This window comes from Onychostoma macrolepis, chromosome 16, assembly GCF_012432095.1.
Source record: "Onychostoma macrolepis isolate SWU-2019 chromosome 16, ASM1243209v1, whole genome shotgun sequence".
Classification (NCBI taxonomy): domain Eukaryota; kingdom Metazoa; phylum Chordata; class Actinopteri; order Cypriniformes; family Cyprinidae; genus Onychostoma; species Onychostoma macrolepis.
Window position 1 is genome coordinate 19178674 of NC_081170.1, and position 21242 is coordinate 19199915.

At 37.6% G+C, this 21242-nt stretch overlaps 1 protein-coding gene across 3 annotated transcripts in view; it reads left to right on the forward strand.

Annotated features, from left to right (window-relative positions):
* Positions 1-3424: 3424 nt before the first annotated feature.
* Positions 3425-21242, forward strand: part of ddr1 (discoidin domain receptor tyrosine kinase 1) — a 42434-nt gene continuing 24616 nt past the window's right edge. The window contains exons 1-2 of one of the 3 annotated variants that reach the window (XM_058746309.1): positions 3425-3804; positions 19947-20099. In XM_058746309.1, the coding sequence (XP_058602292.1) occupies positions 20003-20099 (97 nt within the window). In that variant the 5' untranslated portion in view covers positions 3425-3804; positions 19947-20002. The remainder of the gene's footprint in view (positions 3805-19946; positions 20100-21242) is intronic. The other 2 variants (XM_058746307.1, XM_058746308.1) reach the window with 2 other exon arrangements.

Genomic DNA, 21242 nt, shown 5'->3' on the forward strand with positions numbered 1-21242 from the left:
TTCAACCATAACCTGCATTTGTTCCTTTCTACAGGAAACATCCTGTTTTGTCTGTCCATGTGTCTAGAACAAATGCAAATTATTTATTGCAAGCTGGATGATGTACATTGTGTTATACATAAGGTTGTGCAGCAAAGCCATTGCAAGTGTCTGATGCAATGACACAATTATTCACACAATTCAGCAATTCACAATTCAGCACAAGTATTTGGATAGAAGCAAATATTAAACCAGAAATGTGCCAAAACTACACTGAAAGCCTGTTTAATTCCATTTAAAGTTTCCATTATAGTAAACAATCTTGTATGATTCATACATTTGTCTATATGTACATACAATTATACAAAATATATATTTTATTAAAATCTTTTTTATTACAACACAAATGAAGGTTAAAATAAATAAATAAATAAAATAAAATAAAAACAGAAGACTTTCTTCTTCTTTTGAAGAAGAAAGAAGAAAGATTTTCTATTTGAAAAGGTGAGAAAGGTTTGTTATTTGTTCATTATTTTCTATTATACGGAGGATTTGTTATTTGTGATACATTCCTGTAACATGAATTTCTAAATGCTTTAGGCTTTAAACCTCTTGTGTTTCATACTTCAGCTCTATACTTTCAAATAGTCTTTTAATTGAATTCATTATTCACATTTTGTGAAACTTATTGTTCGCTGATTCTACATGCACCACATATCCTCAGTTTTTCATTTCATTAAAATGTATTAAAATGTCATGCATTACTGGCTTCTCAGGGGGTAAAACTCAAGTGCATCTCGCTTCCCTGTCTTTCTCTTTTTCACTCTAACCAGATTCACTTTTCACTCAGATTAGAGTTACCTCATTTTCCTTTCATCCACACTTCTCTCTTCCCTCTCCATCCTTCACAGTGAATTCCACACAGGATCAGGCCTGCTTTTCATGCTTAGCTGAATCAAAAAAAAAAAAAAAGAGAAAGAGAGAGAGAAAGAGAGAGAGAGGGAGAGAGAGAGAGAGAGAGAGAGACAAGATTGGAAATTTAGCTGTGGAAGAGCTCTGCTGAAAAAGAGTCATTCAACAAGTGTAACAGAGGGCCTTATCTTCAGGAAGACGACGAATGAAAGAGAGAGCGAGACAAAGCCAGTGCAAGTAGTGGAAACCAAAGAAACAATGTGCAAAGGTCATTGCAACATTACAGGGTTGCCAGAGCAACACGCAAGCTAGGGTAGCGGGGGAGAGGTAAAAAAAAAGGGAGGGAGGGAGGGAGTGAAAAACAGAGAGGGAAGTGGGAAGAAAGGAGAAGGAGTGGAAGAAGTAATCAGGTTATATCACAAGTTAAGCCTTTGGAGGAGGCATTCGATTTTCTGAAAAAGTTATATTTCCTGTCTTTTCTTGTGGCACCCTGGTAAACTGAGCTCTGTTCAAGGACGTACACTCAGCTTTATTGCACTGTGGTGAAATGCCCTTCACAGTATTGATTTTCATTATAAAACATGAAGATTAGTTGAATCACTTGGAACATAAAATTCAACAGTGAAATGTCTCCCAACTCTTTTAACTACAGAAGTGCAGCCACTGAACCAGTCAGTAATTTGAAGTCATGATGTAATGGAAACAGCGATAGATCATTTCTTCATATTGTGATGTATATCCAAGTAAAATGGGTTATCAAAAAAGAAAAAGAAAATGTAGGGCGGGGACTTGGTTCTATCCATCTATTGTTGATTGGATAGGGCTTGGCTTGAGCTTGTGGTCAATTGTAAGAAAGGGGCGGAGTTTAAGCAGACTAAATGATTGGAAAAGTCTGGCATATGTCACCACAGAGAAGTCTGTCATTTCAATGAAGTCTGGCATTTTGGTTAAAAATTACAAAAAAAGTGTAAGATATAACAAAATAAATAAAAATAAAACACATGCATGCATGAAGTATTAAAAATAAAACCATTTAGAAAAGAGGAGTGAATTTCCATTTCATGCCGACTTTAAAGTTGCAATGAAACCAAAGTTAAATCAGATCTCTCTCTCTATCTCTCTCTTTTTTTTTTTTTTTTTGTATTGTGATGTACATCCCGTTTAAGTGGACAAATTGATTGTAGAAGTTCTCTGTAAGACACCAGAGAGATGTCTGTCATTTTCACTGAAAGGTCCAGTTGACACTTGAAATGAACATGCACAGATGAGTTGTTCACATTAAGATCTATAACATGCATTTAGAAACTAGATAGGGTGAATTTCTTTTCATGCATTACAAAGCAAAGTGTGAGGAAAAGAAAAAAAAAAACAAGCAGGGGATTTGGGTCAGAATCTTTAACCATTAAAACTGTGTGTGAGTTAATCATATTCAAAGTCAAACCAGGTCATGCACAATTGTTCATTCAGTGCGAAGAGTACAAAAGAACAAGCTGCTTTCAAAGTTTGAAGTGGAACTCCTTCAATTCTTCTCTTTTTTTCTCTTTAAACACATTCTCTCCTTAAACACACCTTTGTTACAGTTTCAAACCTGATGTTAAATGATATCTCTCTCTGTTTTTCTCAAATATGCTTCACTTCTCTGTGCAAATTCTTTCCGTGCCATAAAAAGCAATACCTTCACTCATGCTCATACACATACACGATGCCTGCGGTCAATAGGCTTTGAGAAACAATATTGACTTGCTAGGTAGACTGCTGTTTCTCTCGGTCCACTATTTACCTCAGTGTTACTGAATGACTGCCAACAAGTTTCCAATTCCCATCTCCTTCCAGTGAATGGGCAAGTAGCAACACATAGCTGTGGAATAGCTTTTTTCACTCACCCACCCTTCTCTACCTGCCTTATTTACCTTCAATATCGCTTTTCACTGACATTAAAGCTCCACACCCATTCATTCTCCTTTATTTGTACATCTGCAGAATCTAGCATAGCGTTTGAACTTTTGAATCTAACAACGTTTCTTTTACTTTTCCTCCTTTTTGCCTCTGAGCTCAGGTTTTAGTCTGTTAACACACTATCTTTATTGTCTTGCCTCAGGACATAATGGTATAATGCTGTAGTTTTACTCTGTAATAATGCCATCTTTTAACACTACAAAGGCTTGTTTCTTGACGCTAACATCAAACTATGTGGGGAAAAGCCAACAATGTTTAGTTATTAGTTATTAGAAATGTAGCCAATACAAGATTTACGGCGGACACCGGAAAGGGTTAACAAGGTAAATCCTGTTGTTTCCTTACCAGCAATATTAAATTTCATATTCCCCAAATCTCTCCGTTCCTGAACACTTTTTTTTAAGTCTCTCAGAGGTAAGCGCTGAGTATCATTTACAGCGGCGCTGCCAGGTCACGGGTTCCTTGCTTTACTCGCTCCGGATTGGTCAATTGCCTCATGAAATATTCAAAGAAGCACCTGATTGAGGGCTGCCATTGGACGCAGCTAGTGCAGTTATGTAAATGAGCACCTGGTAGTGTTTGCAAGCCCTGAGGGGAAGAGAAAGAGGTCTAAAAGCTAAGCGCTTATGAGCGGAGAGGGAAGCACTGATTGAGAAATAAATAAGGACGCTAGTGTCATTTGCGCTCATAGAGGAGTCAGATCTTAAAGAACATTACTATTACAAATCTTTTCGAGCGTGGGACGTACAGCTTGCCTCCTTTCAGGAACTTTCTGCCTTTGCTTTCTTGACTCGGTTTATTTATTGGCGCTTTTGTGGCTTTAAGCATAAAGTCATAAGACTGTGCCCCACTATATTTACCTAGTATATAAACAACCTGCCAAAGTGAACAACTCGGATTAAAAAGAAGATCAGGCGGCACACTTGGAGACGTTTTCGCGTTCTGACAGACTTCTAGGTAAGTGATAAGAAAATAAATTAAAATTACATATAAGTGTAGTTTATTTATGGTCAACAAAGTGGCAGACGTTATATTTTACTATGTCGTTTTTAGTAAATGCACTGTATATTCGGATTGCGATTGTCAGTGTTGTTTCGACTGCCGCGTGAAAACGCATTTGGCTTTCCAATAAACTCAAGTTGTTTTAGACTGTGTTCAAATGTGTTAAGTCGCCGCGCGAGTAAACTTAACCGTCTCTGTCTCGTGCATGGCGGCCAAGAGTCTCGGTGTGTGTGTGTATATGTGAGGAGTTTGGACGTCTGCCACGGTACCGGGAATGCGCTTGGTCTGGTGCGGAGTCGTGCTGTTTGTTTGTGAAGTTGTTATTCACACCCGCTCGGTTCCTAGTTATGGTTATGATACCTGGAACCAGGGTTTATTGGGAACATTTATTAGAACAAATACTGTGAAATGGCTTGAAAACTGCTGTGAGTCATTCTGGTGGTATATTTACCCACCTGTGGCCCCGGCGTTACGCGTCAGTTAGTATTTATGGGCTACTGCAGTCTTGCTTTAAACTGTAGTTGCAGAGCAGTCTCAAAAACAAGCTAGACTGACGAGTCATGGTGTTAAACCAGTACGATTAATGCAAACTACTAATCAGACCTTATATGCACTGATTTACGATTGCTCTTGGTGTTTGAACTTATTTACAGCTTGTAAATGATGGTTTACCACATTAACTGATTTAATCACAATTGTTGAGTACATGTGTTTTACTTCTTGGATAGAGAAATTAAATAAACACTTTACATTTTTTTGGAACAAATTGAATTTAAACTGCTGTAGCGACGTGACTGTTATCACTAAACGTATAAATGAAACTAATAAAGCCAGCACTTAGGCTATAAAGTTTACAGCTCTATGTAAATTCATCCACTCAAACCTTTCAAAGCGAAAGGTACATTTAGCTCCCAGCTGTTACTAGTGGGATTAAATGGGTAAAATAGTAGTGGTCCAATATATGGCGATTTGTAAATATTTTACATTTTGGCGAATTGGTGGCTAAATCGAATTTTTCTAAATTAATTTATATGTTTTTGTATAATCTGTTAACGCCCCACTGACTGTTAGGTTAGAGGTGGACCTCCATGTTTACCTTTTTCTGAAAAATATGTTTCCATACAAATCACATCATACAAATGTGCACTAAATTCCACCTTGTAAAGTAAAGTTTTGTCATGAGATCTAGTAGGGTTGTTTGTGACCCTTCTGCGGCAGAGGTGACCTCAGACCATCGCAAGACCCTTTGGATGGATCAGTGTCAAGAGAGCAACTTTAAACTGCTTTCAAAGCACCTAAATTACCAAGCATACAAAAAATGGACGCATAAATAGACTTTTGCGTTAAAAAGGAGAGTGAATTTTCTGAAGAAGCAGAGAAGGAACATTAACATGGTAACCATAGTAATAGAGCTATGGGATTTCATTCAGACAATGTCAGATTATTTCCATCTACTTTTCATTCTAGTAAAAATATTATAAATATCGTATTTTATGGGGTTTATGGGTATTTTAGCAGAGGTTTTGGGTTTTCTGAAAATGCAGTGTATGCGCAGAAGCAATGAAGAGATGCTAATGACTGCACCATGAAGCTGAAAATTCACCCTCCCCCCCCTTTTCTATCTTTTTTTCCTCTCTCTCTCTGTCTGTTTAAAATGGGTTTCGGAGACTTGTGAATAAAGACACAATGAAAAGTGCACTGAATTGTGCTGTGTCACCAAGGGAGGGGACCAAAAGCAAAGAGGGGTACAGAGGAATGTCTGCGCGTGAATGTGTGTGTGTGTGCGTGTAGGCAAACAGACACTCCGCAAACATCTCTGAGGAGGTCGAAAGCATTGATCTGGGCAGTGAGGGTTTTATTCTGAGTTTGTTTGTCTCGAAATCACCCAAGAACTCTCCGCTGGGTCATTATCCCAGGGAGGTTTGGCTAGACTTGAATACAAATAACTATAAATTGCTTTTCTTTACTTTTCACCTCATTCTTGATATGAGTGTCTTTGTGTGTGTTTAAGCTCACAATGAATTGTTTTTTTCATGCATCTCTTAAACCGTTTTGTCTCCACACTCATATGTGTGTAAACAGCCAGGTAATCTCTGACTAGCGTGTGTTGGGTAATGATAGAGGGATTGAAAGAGACACGGATAGCATAGCGAGTGGAAATGTCCTCTCAGTTGGAACTAACATCAGACGGTCTTATTTCATCTATTAAATTGTCTTTTGACACACCCTATACTTCTCTTTCTCTCTCGCTCTCATTTTTTTCTCTTCAGTCCACATACTTTAGATTCTGTAATTTATCTTCCTGAGTAATCTGTTTTTACTTCATATCACATTCTGTTCACCTTCTGTCTTCCATCACTGTCTGTCCATGCTGTCCCATCTTGATGTTGAGGTAACTGTAAATCATTTATCCATCCATCCATCTCTTCATCTATCAGTTACACATCACTCTCTCCATCTTCAATCTCTTTTGTCAGCTCCTTTAGCGTGCTGTGGGTGTTTGTGTGTACATACATATAAGTGTAGTTTATTTATGGTCAACAAAGTGGCAGACGTTATATTTTACTATGTCGTTTTTAGTAAATGCACTGTATATTAGGATTGCGATTGTCAGTGTTGTTTCGACTGCCGCGTGAAAACGCATTTGGCTTTCCAATAAACTCAAGTTGTTTTAGACTGTGTTCAAATGTGTTAAGTCGCCGCGCGAGTAAACTTAACCGTCTCTGTCTCGTGCATGGCGGCCAAGAGTCTCGGTGTGTGTGTGTATATGTGAGGAGTTTGGACGTCTGCCACGGTACCGGGAATGCGCTTGGTCTGGTGCGGAGTCGTGCTGTTTGTTTGTGAAGTTGTTATTCACACCCGCTCGGTTCCTAGTTATGGTTATGATACCTGGAACCAGGGTTTATTGGGAACATTTATTAGAACAAATACTGTGAAATGGCTTGAAAACTGCTGTGAGTCATTCTGGTGGTATATTTACCCACCTGTGGCCCCGGCGTTACGCGTCAGTTAGTATTTATGGGCTACTGCAGTCTTGCTTTAAACTGTAGTTGCAGAGCAGTCTCAAAAACAAGCTAGACTGACGAGTCATGGTGTTAAACCAGTACGATTAATGCAAACTACTAATCAGACCTTATATGCACTGATTTACGATTGCTCTTGGTGTTTGAACTTATTTACAGCTTGTAAATGATGGTTTACCACATTAACTGATTTAATCACAATTGTTGAGTACATGTGTTTTACTTCTTGGATAGAGAAATTAAATAAACACTTTACATTTTTTTGGAACAAATTGAATTTAAACTGCTGTAGCGACGTGACTGTTATCACTAAACGTATAAATGAAACTAATAAAGCCAGCACTTAGGCTATAAAGTTTACAGCTCTATGTAAATTCATCCACTCAAACCTTTCAAAGCGAAAGGTACATTTAGCTCCCAGCTGTTACTAGTGGGATTAAATGGGTAAAATAGTAGTGGTCCAATATATGGCGATTTGTAAATATTTTACATTTTGGCAATTGGTGGCTAAATCGAATTTTTCTAAATTAATTTATATGTTTTGTATAATCTGTTAACGCCCACTGACTGTTAGGTTAGAGGTGGACCTCCATGTTTACCTTTTTCTGAAAAATATGTTTCCATACAAATCACATCATACAAATGTGCACTAAATTCCACCTTGTAAAGTAAAGTTTTGTCATGAGATCTAGTAGGGTTGTTTGTGACCCTTCTGCGGCAGAGGTGACCTCAGACCATCGCAAGACCCTTTGGATGGATCAGTGTCAAGAGAGCAACTTTAAACTGCTTTCAAAGCACCTAAATTACCAAGCATACAAAAATGGACGCATAAATAGACTTTTGCGTTAAAAGGAGAGTGAATTTTCTGAAGAAGCAGAGAAGGAACATTAACATGGTAACCATAGTAATAGAGCTATGGGATTTCATTCAGACAATGTCAGATTATTTCCATCTACTTTTCATTCTAGTAAAAATATTATAAATATCGTATTTTATGGGATTTATGGGTATTTTAGCAGAGGTTTTGGGTTTTCTGAAAATGCAGTGTATGCAGAAGCAATGAAGAGATGCTAATGACTGCACCATGAAGCTGAAAATTCACCCTCCCCTTTTCTATCTTTTTCCTCTCTCTCTCTCTCTGTTTAAAATGGGTTTCGGAGACTTGTGAATAAAGACACAATGAAAAGTGCACTGAATTGTGCTGTGTCACCAAGGAGGGACCAAAAGCAAAGAGGGGTACAGAGGAATGTCTGCGCGTGAATGTGTGTGTGTGTGCGTGTAGGCAAACAGACACTCCGCAAACATCTCTGAGGAGGTCGAAAGCATTGATCTGGGCAGTGAGGGTTTTATTCTGAGTTTGTTTGTCTCGAAATCACCCAAGAACTCTCCGCTGGGTCATTATCCCAGGAGGTTTGGCTAGACTTGAATACAAATAACTATAAATTGCTTTTCTTTACTTTTCACCTCATTCTTGATATGAGTGTCTTTGTGTGTGTTTAAGCTCACAATGAATTGTTTTTTTCATGCATCTCTTAAACCGTTTTGTCTCCACACTCATATGTGTGTAAACAGCCAGGTAATCTCTGACTAGCGTGTGTTGGGTAATGATAGAGGATTGAAAGAGACACGGATAGCATAGCGAGTGGAAATGTCCTCTCAGTTGGAACTAACATCAGACGGTCTTATTTCATCTATTAAATTGTCTTTTGACACACCCTATACTTCTCTTTCTCTCTCGCTCTCATTTTTTTCTCTTCAGTCCACATACTTTAGATTCTGTAATTTATCTTCCTGAGTAATCTGTTTTTACTTCATATCACATTCTGTTCACCTTCTGTCTTCCATCACTGTCTGTCCATGCTGTCCCATCTTGATGTTGAGGTAACTGTAAATCATTTATCCATCCATCCATCTCTTCATCTATCAGTTACACATCACTCTCTCCATCTTCAATCTCTTTTGTCAGCTCCTTTAGCGTGCTGTGGGTGTTTGTGTGTACATACACATTTATTAAGGTCACAGAGGTCAATATATAAATGTTTTTTGTTTAGAAGTTGAATATTCAAAAATGCATTAATTTATTCATTCAGACATACTGGCTTAGATACACCTTCTATGAGGAGCATTTCTTCCCTCTAAATTACACTTCATTTTGACATTTGTTTTGGTTTGTTGGACAAAGTAAAAAATATCAGGGTGATACAGCAGGCTTGATATCGTAATAAAGAAAAAAAACCTCATTAAATGGATGAAATTCTTGAAAAAGAAACCCAGAAGTAGTTTACCATGCTTTCCACCCATTTCCTCATTTCTACCACATAAGAAAAAAACATGATTTGGCATAATTATGACAAAAAGTTTAATAAAAAAAAAAAAAGATAATGAAATTATGGCATAAAAGTCACAATTATGACAATTTCAACCATGACTTTAGCTCATAATTATGAGAATCTTGACATTTTATGTCATAATTATGACTTTTACTGCAGCATGCAGAAAAATGCAGGGGGAAGAGTTGTATTAACATGTTAAAACACGTTTTAATGTGAAATATTTGAGATTTTCAATTAAGTTGAAAAATGTCAAAACATTTTTTTAAATAATGTGAACACTGATGGAATCAAATAAACAAATGCTGTATATCAGAGGTGTCCAACCTCTACCTGGAGGGCCACTGTCCTGTTGATTCTGCCTGTTTTATTGATTCATCATGCTCTTCATTATGTGCTATTCATGTATTTTATGGTTCACGCATAGCCTGTCTGGATCATTGAAGAAATCAATGTTCATAGATCCTTGGCCTGTGTGTATGTTATGCTCTGAAAGGCTTCATGAATCACTCTTACATAATGGTTCTGCTTTTATTAATGAGATACTGACTTGAGGAGTTCACCACAATGTGAAACATTACAGCCAGATATGCTCATGGAAATGCAGGGAGAGCAACCAATGAAAGTGTTATTCGGATTGTTTCTTACCCAATGAAATGATGCATCATCCAACACAAAGTGGGCAAGCTGTTTATATTATGTAGTTTGAACAGTGAGGAAACAACTCATTAGCATGTCCCCTAGGTACATTTCGCAGGTGTATAAACCTAAATGTGATATGAAAATGCGTTTGAACAGGTAGGACAGTTTTGATTTGCATAGAGGATTACTAACAAACATATATATACACATGCTTCATCACAACTGCTGCCAGGCTCGTTTATTTCTCCGGTAATTACACACGGCTTCAAGCAAACTTAGACAAGCTTTTGAAACTTGTTCGTGAAAACAGGAACGTTCAACATCAAAGCTGCAGCTTCGGGAAGTGTTTTTTTTTTTTTTGCCTGAATCCACACCGCCAAACACTCTAGAGGAAAACAAGACCATGACAACTCTCACTTCTGCTTATTAAAACAGTTTTAAGCATTTTTGTGCTTGTCTCCTTGAGGTTTTAGTAATTCTTTAGCCTGTTTGCGTTGGCTTGTGACCTTTTTTCTGCTTTTGCGATATGTGAATGCATCAAATCATCAACAGATAGTCAAGAGACATCTTGTGCGATCTGATGCTAAGCTTCTGAAGGAGATTTTGCAAACAGGTTAGTGTTGTTTTGGGCATAAAACACTGCTTTGACCTTTTCTTTTTCTTTCTTTCTTTTCTTTCTAGGGCCTGAGCACCAATGGTGCGAGGACCCACTTGGTCTGTTTATTATTGCTTTTGGGCTGTCTGCCTTTTGATACTGCCATCCTTTCTTGTATTTTCACCCATTTTGAATGACTAATAACCCTCAATCTGAAGACTGTACTCATCTTTTATTCTCTTTTTCATTTTACATCAAGGTCCAAAGTCAAAGTGCTCTAACTCAGTTGCACAAAAGAGCAGTATCACTCTTCTATCTTTGTATTTACTCATTGCAGAACCTGACTTTACTGTATGGCAATGGACTGTTTTGTTAATCTCAGAGTTCTTTTTACTATGACAGAGCTACATTTACTATCATAAAGTAATGCAAACCCGAGGAAGATATTTAGGGGTGGTATTTCACAACACAAACCTGCATCTTATTTACTAACCACCAACAATACAGTTTAACCAGTATCTTTGTTGATAAGCAATATACTGAGAGTAGTTACGGGAACAGAAAATATTTGGTCCAAGCACCAATAAAAGGAACTCTGGTTTCAGCCAAAATGGCTTTGGAGGGTTGACCGAAACAGTAAGTCATTCTCCTATGATGAGTTGTGAGTTTGCCAGCTTTCTGCAGGTAAACATCTCAGTAGTGTGGATGCACATCTCACCAATGGTTTGCCAGTTACCAATGGTTACTGTCGATTATTTAATTTTTTTTAGACTCCGTTTCTTTTTAGATTTGGAATACTGTCACTTGGAAATGAATTAATGAAGATGAAATAAAGGCAGAGTTGCAGTGGTGGAGAGATGCTGGTGGAAAAGTTGTCTCAGAAATGAGGTAAAGCCACTGACTAGCATTTCTTTGTGTTGATCGACACGAGTAGATGAACAAGTTTCTCCCAAACCTTCATGTAAAAGAGGTCAGACTCAGTTCATAGAACGTTTCAGACTTCATAAAATGTTAATGGAGCACATTCTGCCATTTCATGGAATATCTGACCTCAGTTGACATTTCTTGATAATTGGTAGGTCAACACAGATGGTTACTTAGAAGAAAACACATTTCTTGTTTTATTAGCTCAAAGAAACTGAATAGGGTGAAGTTCTCTGGATATCAGTGCATGGGAAAGTGGATTTGGCATCCTGTTCAAATGGCCTGGGTGTATTGTGGGAACTGTCAGCTGTGAGTGTTTGATGGGGTGATGAGGTGTATCTGGCAAGTGCAGAAATGTACCTGGCGGGTCAAAGCCATATAATGTCTGCTGGGTGAGGTTTTCATGTAGATGAGGCTTTAAATATCAGCGGCTTTAATAATTTGGCCCATCCCGGATAATTCCAGGAAAATATTCTCCTCTTGTAAAGTGACTAAACCTTCCTGTCATTTTTGTTCTCTCTCCTGCTCATTTCTCTCTTGCTTGCTCTTTCATTTGTCCTCTCTCTGACTCTTTTCCTGTTCATTGAGTAAGTAATTCTGATTTCCTCTTCCTGTCAGCCGCAAATTCATAAGTTAACGGTCATCTTGGCAGGACCGCCAAAGGAACAGCTCATCCGTGTGACTGAGTCAGTGTGGGGACTGACGCACACCTGAGTCATGATTTAGCATGAAAATGGTGTGTCCAAGTGTAAACACGACCCTTCATTCTTCAAAACACTGCCGCTGTCGGAGAGCCAACTTCAGAGGTGACGTGTTTCAGAGATTGTGTGGTCGGCCTCTTTGAGTTAAAAAAATCATAGGTCACTTAGGCACTGAGGAAATTCCATTTAATCTGATGTTTAAAGAGAAACATCAAAACAATAGAGCCGAGGACGCCGAGTCTCCTCAGTATGAGCATTACTCACTGATTCTTTCTCATGCCAGCGTGAGCACACACATTGATTCAGTCATTCTCCACAGATTTGGACAGAGTGGTTGGAAAGTTTTCATCTGCCTGGTGGAGCCAGCGGGATTCGCATATTCACAATCAACACGGTCATTTAAACGGTTTGGACACTGTTTTACTCAATCAGTGTTGTATAACATTGTTATGGTGATGAAATGAAAGCAATGGCATACTCTGTATGATTTATTGAAAATTAAAAGGAGTATTTGTCAGAGACATAGCCTAGCAGTTAGCATTCAGCGCATGTTGAACTGTGGTCCACGTACAGGAGATCCAGATTTGAATCCAAATCCCGTTCCTTCATTCTCCCTGAAAACTTCCTTCATTTTTCTTCTCTATTAACTTTTGTCTGACAAATAACAAAAATAAAAAAATAAAAATTGAAAAAGTTAGAAAATAGCAAAAGTTATTTTTGTATAATTTCTATAAAATAATAGTGGACATTTGACCAGGTGATTTTATAAAAATTGTTTCTTTGAGATTTGTACGATGGCCCAGTAGTGCACAACACAACAAAATTAGTCCTGTGCATTGTGTTGTGCACTACTGAGCCACCGCAGATTTGACATAATTGTAAAGAAATGTCAATTTTCATTCAAATCAAATGAACAATAATGTTTAAAAGTATATTTTGAAAAATAATTTTTCAATGTTTTCCCCAACAATAGATAGATACAGTGAGGAAAATAAGTATTTGAACACCCTGCTATTTTGCAAGTTCTCCCACTTAGAAATCATGGAGGGTCTGAAATTGTCATCGTAGGTGCATGTCCACTGTCAGAGACATAATCTAAAAAAAAATCCAGAAATCACAATGTATGATTTTTAACTATTTATTTGTATGATACAGCTGCAAATAAGTATTTGAACACCTGTCTATCAGCTAGAATTCTGACCCTCAAAGACCTGTTAGTCTGCCTTTAAAATGTCCACCTCCACTCCATTTATTATCCTAAATTAGATGCACCTGTTTGAGGTCGTTAGCTGCATAAAGACACCTGTCCACCCCATACAATCAGTAAGAATCCAACTACTAACATGGCCAAGACCAAAGAGCTGTCCAAAGACACTAGAGACAAAATTGTACACCTCCACAAGGCTGGAAAGGGCTACGGGAAATTGCCAAGCAGCTTGGTGAAAAAGGTCCACTGTTGGAGCAATCATTAGAAAATGGAAGAAGCTAAACATGACTGTCAATCTCCCTCGGACTGGGGCTCCATGCAAGATCTCACCTCGTGGGGTCTCAATGATCCTAAGAAAGGTGAGAAATCAGCCCAGAACTACAGGAGGAGCTGGTCAATGACCTGAAAAGAGCTGGGACCACCGTTTCCAAGGTTACTGTTGGTAATACACTAAGGCGTCATGGTTTGAAATCATGCATGGCACGGAAGGTTCCCCTGCTTAAACCAGCACATGTCCAGGCCCGACTTAAGTTTGCCAATGACCATTTGGATGATCCAGAGGAGTCATGGGAGAAAGTCATGTGGTCAGATGAGACCAAAATAGAACTTTTGGTCATAATTCCACTAAACGTGTTTGGAGGAAGAAGAATGATGAGTACCATCCAAGAACACCATCCCTACTGTGAAGCATGGGGTGGTAGCATCATGCTTTGGGGTGTTTTTCTGCACATGGGACAGGCGACTGCACTGTATTAAGGAGAGCATGACCGGGGCCATGTATTGCGAGATTTTGGGGAACAACCTCCTTCCCTCAGTTAGAGCATTGAAGATGGGTCGAGGCTGGGTCTTCCAACATGACAATGACCAAGCACACAGCCAGGATAACCAAGGAGTGGCTCTGTAAGAAGCATATCAAGGTTCTGGCGTGGCCTAGCCAGTCTCAGACCTAAACCCAATAGAGAATCTTTGGAGGAGCTCAAACTCCGTGTTTCTCAGCGACAGGCCAGAAACCTGACTGATCTAGAGAAGATCTGAGTGGAGGTGGGCCAAAATCCCTCCTGCAGTGTGTGCAAACCTGGTGAAAAACTACAGGAAACGTTTGACCTCTGTAATTGCAAACAAAGGCTACTGTACCAAATATTAACATTGATTTTCTCAGGTGTTCAAATACTTATTTGCAGCTGTATCATACAAATAAATAGTTAAAAATCATACATTGTGATTTCTGGATTTTTTTTTAGATTATGTCTCTCACAGTGGACATGCACCTACGATGACAATTTCAGACCCCTCCATGATTTCTAAGTGGGAGAACTTGCAAAATAGCAGGGTGTTCAAATACTTATTTTCCTCACTGTATTGCATATAAAGAAAATAAAAGTAACCACTTTTTAATATATAGGGTTATATTTACCAACAGCTTGTCAGTGCAAACAATCTTTTGGCTTTAACCTATTGTCAGAATTTACTAAAAACGCGCATTGAAAAATTTGTGCCAAAAGGCGTGGGCACAGTAATTTTTTTGGCTGACCTCATTGCATATGCATTTGTAAGAGTTTCCCTTTCAGGCACAAAATTTATGGAAGGAGAGTGTTTAAATGAATCACACAAGGTGATTTATTAAGGTTTGCAGTAGTCAATTTATTGGTATTTGCTCCATTATTTACTACCCCCAAAAAAGGATGTTTTAAACCAAATAGTATTTAGTAAATCTGGCTTTTAGTTTTTTAAATTACTCATATGTACAGTTTAAAGTGTTTATTCTTTACTTTTTTGCTGAAATATTAACCAGACATTTCTTTGTGTGATGTAGACTTTTTTTTGGAAATTTTAAGAATGTATTTGCTAAAAAAAAATTTTTTCTTCCCCAAGTTTGTCTCCGTCCCAGCTCATGGGGGTTAAACCCAGTGCAGATGGGGTCATGAAGGTTAAAGTCAACAGTGATGATGTGTCACGTGTATTGATGATGTGATATGTTGTTTGCCCAGCAGTTATGTCCTTAGGGTTATAGACTCAAAAACACCCATACTGTAAGCATTTGTGAGATTTGCTTTATCAGCAGGTCTGATACTGACAGTTCTTGATGTGCTTGTGTGTGTGTGTGAACTTGCTTCAGGCAAGTCAGTTAAAACTTTGTCAAAAAGGGTTTTGTTAAATGGAGCTGAACTGACGAATTTGCTGTGTGAAATTCCCTAGGGCAGAATCACACCCAGAGTGAACCTCAGTGGTGTCAACCTGAGTTATGAGCCACATTGTTACTATATAATGTATAGGGGTTCTGATTGACTTTTGATGTATGCAGTGAGTCATTTGAGTGTTTAAGATCCTCATCTGTTTGAACCCAGTACATAGGGGCGTCTTTTCAGCCTGGTTCCTGTATGGCTCCCGCAGGACCAGATCAGCGTAACCACTGGGGAGGTTTAGCTCATTCACGCGCTCCAGCAAAGAGACATGAAGCTAATGCTGCTATATAGAAATGTCTTTCTTTGCAGAACTTGAAATGGACATTTATTGGGGAAATGAAAGATCAGATCAAACTTAACATATAAACTTGCGTTACCTTTGAATTTACAGCAGAACTCATTTCCTGAGTTTTATATTTTCTGATGGTTTTTTTCCCTTCTCCTTTGCGCTCAGGGTCCAAGGTTATACTGCTGCAAGCCAGAATAGTCTTACAGGCAGCGAAACTGTGCGCACATACACATTTCTGTACTAATGAAAATGGGATGATTTAGCCATTTTGTTTACTTTCATATTACTGAAAAATAGTGCAGGTCATTCTGTCAGTCTCTGCATCATATTAAAAATGCAAGTCAGTTCATTCAGCGGTCATATTCATAACGGCCCTAGAGTGAATATTTCCAGCCATGTGAATACAGCTCCTATCTATCTCAGTTGGGAAATAAATCTACATGACTGTCAAAATTACTTAAATTTCAAGTCAGAAATAAAATCTGACAACAATTTAAATTGTGCTTCTTAAGGTCAAAAAAAAAAAATTAAATAAAAAAGGTTGATCAAGCTAATGTGCATGAGCATTCTAGACTAGAGTAAACAAACACATGGTTGGACCTTTACAGTAAAACAGGGCTTCCAGTCTTATAATTGCCATATTTTACACAAGCAACTGCAACATTTAATAAGTACGCTTAATTGTATTGAATGTGCACTTGTAGTGTACTGCACTGTTAATGAAATAAAATGCCACTTATTATTTTTTATAAAAACATACTTTCATGATTATTTAACGTTATTAAAACACTTTTCTTAACAAAATTTAAAGAGACAGTTCACCCAAAAATGAAAATTGTGTCATTAATTATTCACCCTCATGTCGTTCCAAACCCGTAAGACCTTCGTTTATCTTCAGAACATTACACTTGAACCACTGATGTCACATGGATTATTTTAATAATGTCCTTACTACCTTTCTGTGCCTTGAACATGGTAGTTCCCTTGCTGCCTATGGGAGGGTCAGAAAGCTCTCGGATTTCATAAAAAATATCTTAATTTATTAAGTTAAGTCGTGACGTATTGTCAAGTATGGTGACCCATACTCGAAATGGTGCTCTGCATTTAACCCATCCAAGTGCACTCACACAGCAGTGAGTAGTGAACAAGTGCACACACACACCCGGAGCAGTGGGCAGCCTTGCTCCAGCGCCCGGGGAGCATTTAGGGGTAATAAGGGCACCTAAGTCATGGTATCGAAGGTGAAGAGTGCTGTTCATTCACAATCCCCACCTTCAATTCCTGCCGGCGCGAGAATTGAACCAGCAGCCTTCAGGTTACAAGCCCGACTCCCTAACCATTAGGCCACGACTTCCCAATTTATGTTCCGAAGATGAACGAAGGTCTTATGGGTTTGGAACGACATGAGGGTGAGTTATTAATTACAGAATTTTCATTTTTGAGTGAATTATAACTTTAAAGTAAATGTATTTTAAATGCACTAAATTGCAACTTCATTACAGTCTGTTATTACATATATATTTTTTAAATACATGAATACATGGTTCAATAGAAATTACATTAAAGTATGTTTTAGTTTAATATAAATGCCTGTCTGTACATTTGGCAGTACACTTTAACCATATTTTAAATACAATAGAAGTTACATTCAATTACTTTCAATTACATTCAAAGATGTACATGCTGGGTCAGAAAAGTAAGGTTCAGATAATTGCGTTTAATATATATTTCAGCTATAAAACAGGCAATTAAATACCACAAAGCATTCCATTCAGTACTCTATTTGAAAGTATAGGGTACTTTTTCATAAGAATTAATTGATTTTATAAATATTTGATAAGTTCAGACTATTGTTTTTAAAATCTGACTTGGATGAGGTAATGTTGCAGTGCATAATAAAGTTACCAGCCAACTGGCAATTATCTCTATTTTATTTACTCGCCAAAGTCAATTTCTACACGCTTTGACGCTTGGCGAGTATTAATTTTGTATTAATCCGTATTAATCACTTGGATTCGCTTAATTGAAATTGTTGATAGGTTGCTAAGGTTATGCAACAGTGATGGCACTTATTGTCAACAGACTTGAGAGGATTCGTTATGCCAACTGTAATGAACTCAAACTTGCATTACAATAGCGAATTATTTGGCACACAGACTGATATTTCTCTCTCTCTCTCTTCCTTTCTGTTTTCCCTGGGTTTTGGAAACACTTGCAGCTTGTGTGTGTTGGCCACCGCCTGTCTCAAGCTCAGGACAGCTGCACTGGCTGCTGCACTTATGCACAGACACACACACACACACACACACAGACACACACACAGACAGACAGACAGACAGACAGACAGACAGACAGACAGACAGACAGAGTATGTTGAATATGACAAGCACACACTAACACGCAGTCCATTTAGCTGGGTCTATTACATGCATGCCTCGTCTACACCTCTTCCACACCTCCTTTCAGATTCTACTCTCTTCTACTCTCTTTGTCCTTGTGTCTGCACAGCTGTGCATCAGCTGTCTGTCTCTTTCACAGAGCCCAGAACCAGCGCTGTCACTCCGCACGGGACAGCTGCCACCTCACACACACTCACAGACCCCATTCCATATACACATATACAAACACAAATCACATATTCGCAGAGACCTTGTTTTAATGGGGATGGAATAACAGCAATGCCAGACGATGCTGGAATAACAGCATGTGTGATTTAAAAAAAAAAAAAAAACACTGCATATAACACTACCGTTCAGATTTTTTTCATGTTTTTGAAAGTAGTCTTTTATGCTCACCATGCTGCATTTATTTGATCAGTAATGCAGGAAAAACAGTAATATTGTGAAATATTATTGCAATTTAAAATACCTGTTTTCTGTTTTATTTGACATGGTTTTTTATTCCTGTGATGGCAAATCTGAATTTTCAGCAGCCATTACTCCAGTCTTCAGTGTAACGCGATCCTTCAGAAATCATTTGGTGTTCAAGAAACGTTTTGCATTATTATCAATGTATCAGTTAAAAAAGAAACCTAATGTGCAAACACAAATCCCATATTCACAGAGAAAAGGAGTTGGTGTTAATGGAAAACATGGCATGCTGTGTCATTTCTTTTTCTAATGTGTTTTGATACATGTGGCTGTTGGAATGCAGTATGTTGAGTTTGGGAGAATTTCTAAGCTTGATGGACCACCAGTGTAAATGAAGTGATCTCAAGTGTTTATATCTGTTCAGTCCAACTGACTTCATCAGTTGTAGAAAGATGGAGATTCCCTTCATTTGACATCATAACTGAGATCATATTTCGTCCTAAAATTGAATGGATAGAAATATAACTGTCATAGCAGCACAGTTCCACTATGGAATTTGGAAATGCAGTATAAATGGGATTTTAAATGCTACAAATTTATTCAGGCATCACAGAAGTATAGTGTGCAGTAAAAAACAGTGTTTAATGGTGTTATTAAAAGTTTACATTTAACAGTGATATGTGTTGGTGTTTTTAAATATTAACTTTTGAGTGAATGTTTGATGATGGCAAATGTAATTGTAAAATAGGGGAAAATGAAAACTAAAAACAACTACCGAAAGAAAAATAATATTGACTACCAATATATTTTAGAACTGTAATATCAGCCTACAACTGATACAGTGTCAATGTTTTGTGCATCCTTAGTACAGTATGTGGAAAGTTATTCTTTTATTGGTCACACTTTATATTAAGGTCCAATTCTCACTGTTAACAAACCATTAACTATGACTTTTGCCTCGATAAACTCCTAATTAATATTTAGTAAGGTAGTTGATAATTTTAGGTATTGGGTAGGATTAGGGATGTGGAATATGGTCATGCAGAATTTGTGCTTTATAAGTACTAATCAAAAGTCAGTATGTTAATAATAGGCATGCTCATAAGCAACTAGCTAATAGTTAATAGTGAGAATTGGTCCCTATACTAAAGTGTAACCCTCTTTTTATTATAATTATTATAATGTTTTTAAATAATTATATGTTTAATAATTACAACAGCTCAGAATTACACAAACTTTACAGCCAGGTATACCTACTAATAAATAAACAGGCTCCAAAAAAAAGAAAAGGGTAAGGGTATTGGAACGTATAGATTCAATTTATTGTTAAAATGAATGATTAATACACTTAAGTAAATGTAATTGACTCATTTTCTCTGTCTCTCTTCCTCAGGTATGTCTGTAGAAGATAGTTCAACTCTGGACAGGTAACCAGGTGTCACTGTTGCTATGGCAACACAGATGCTGCCGTTGTTGCCTGCCCTCCTCACTGTCCTCCTCGTTTCCTGGACTGCGGCTCAGGACGTGGATTGGCATTTCGACCCTGGTAAGAATGTCAGGTTTTCTGATGCTTTTCTGCTCCTGTCATACATCAAAGCTAGTGTGAGAAACACCCTTTCTCAGTTTTATTTAACTGTGGTTTTGTGGTCCGACCCTGAGGATGTGTGGGTCCTCCCAAAGTCCTAAAGTCTTCTCTCCTGTCTTTAAACTCTTCCTGTCCTCTCTTCCTGTGTTTGTTGGGGTTTCTAATGTGCTTTTAATGCCTGTGAAATGTTTCTGTGGTCATTAGAAGTCATTATATTCGGTCTCTGAATGAAGGCTTATGATTCATGCGTATGAGCTGCAGTGTTTTTCTCCATGACCGGTTACTGATAGTTAATCATGTAATAAGCTGGAGCGTCTGCATGTTAGCTTGCCAGAGACTGAAAAGGAGAGGAGAGAAAGGAGAGATAGTGGGGGAATTCATAAAAAAAAAAAAAAAAAAAATGAATTGAAATGCTCTGATAGAGGAGTTTCTAGCACACGTCAGGTGCATTTATGTGCCGTTATAACTGAGGTCAAACAGATAATTGCAGCACTATTTCTGCTCATTTAGCATCTGGTTAAGCTGGATTGCAGGTGGCTAATGAATAAGACAATTTTTTATTTTTTTATTTTTACTGAAATACTAAGTGCAAAAAGTAGCTTAATTGCTTTTAGTTTTCAAATTGTATAATACTAAGGTCTCCCAGAAATGATGATCTTCATACTAAAATATAAATGCAGCAGTATAATTTCATGTAAAATGCCCATTTATATTGTCTGTAAAATATTTTAAGCGTCATATTAGATAAAGACATTGCATTGAAGCCAAAGCAAATTATATAAATCCGAAAATATGTAAAATTCTAATTTTATACATTCCTATTCAAAAGATCTGTAAGATTTTCAAAAGAAGTATTTTATGCACACCAAGGATTTATTTATTTTATTTTTTTTTCATAAAATACAGTGGACAGTGGATACTGTGAAATATTATTACAATCTAAATGAACTCTTTTCTGGTTTAATATATTTTAAAATGTAATTTATTCCTGTGATGCAAAACTGAATTTTCAGCATCATTACTCCAGTCTTCAGTGTCACAGTCGTGTCTGTGGACGAGTATATTTCTGTCACACGATCTTTAGAGAATCATGATAATAAGCTG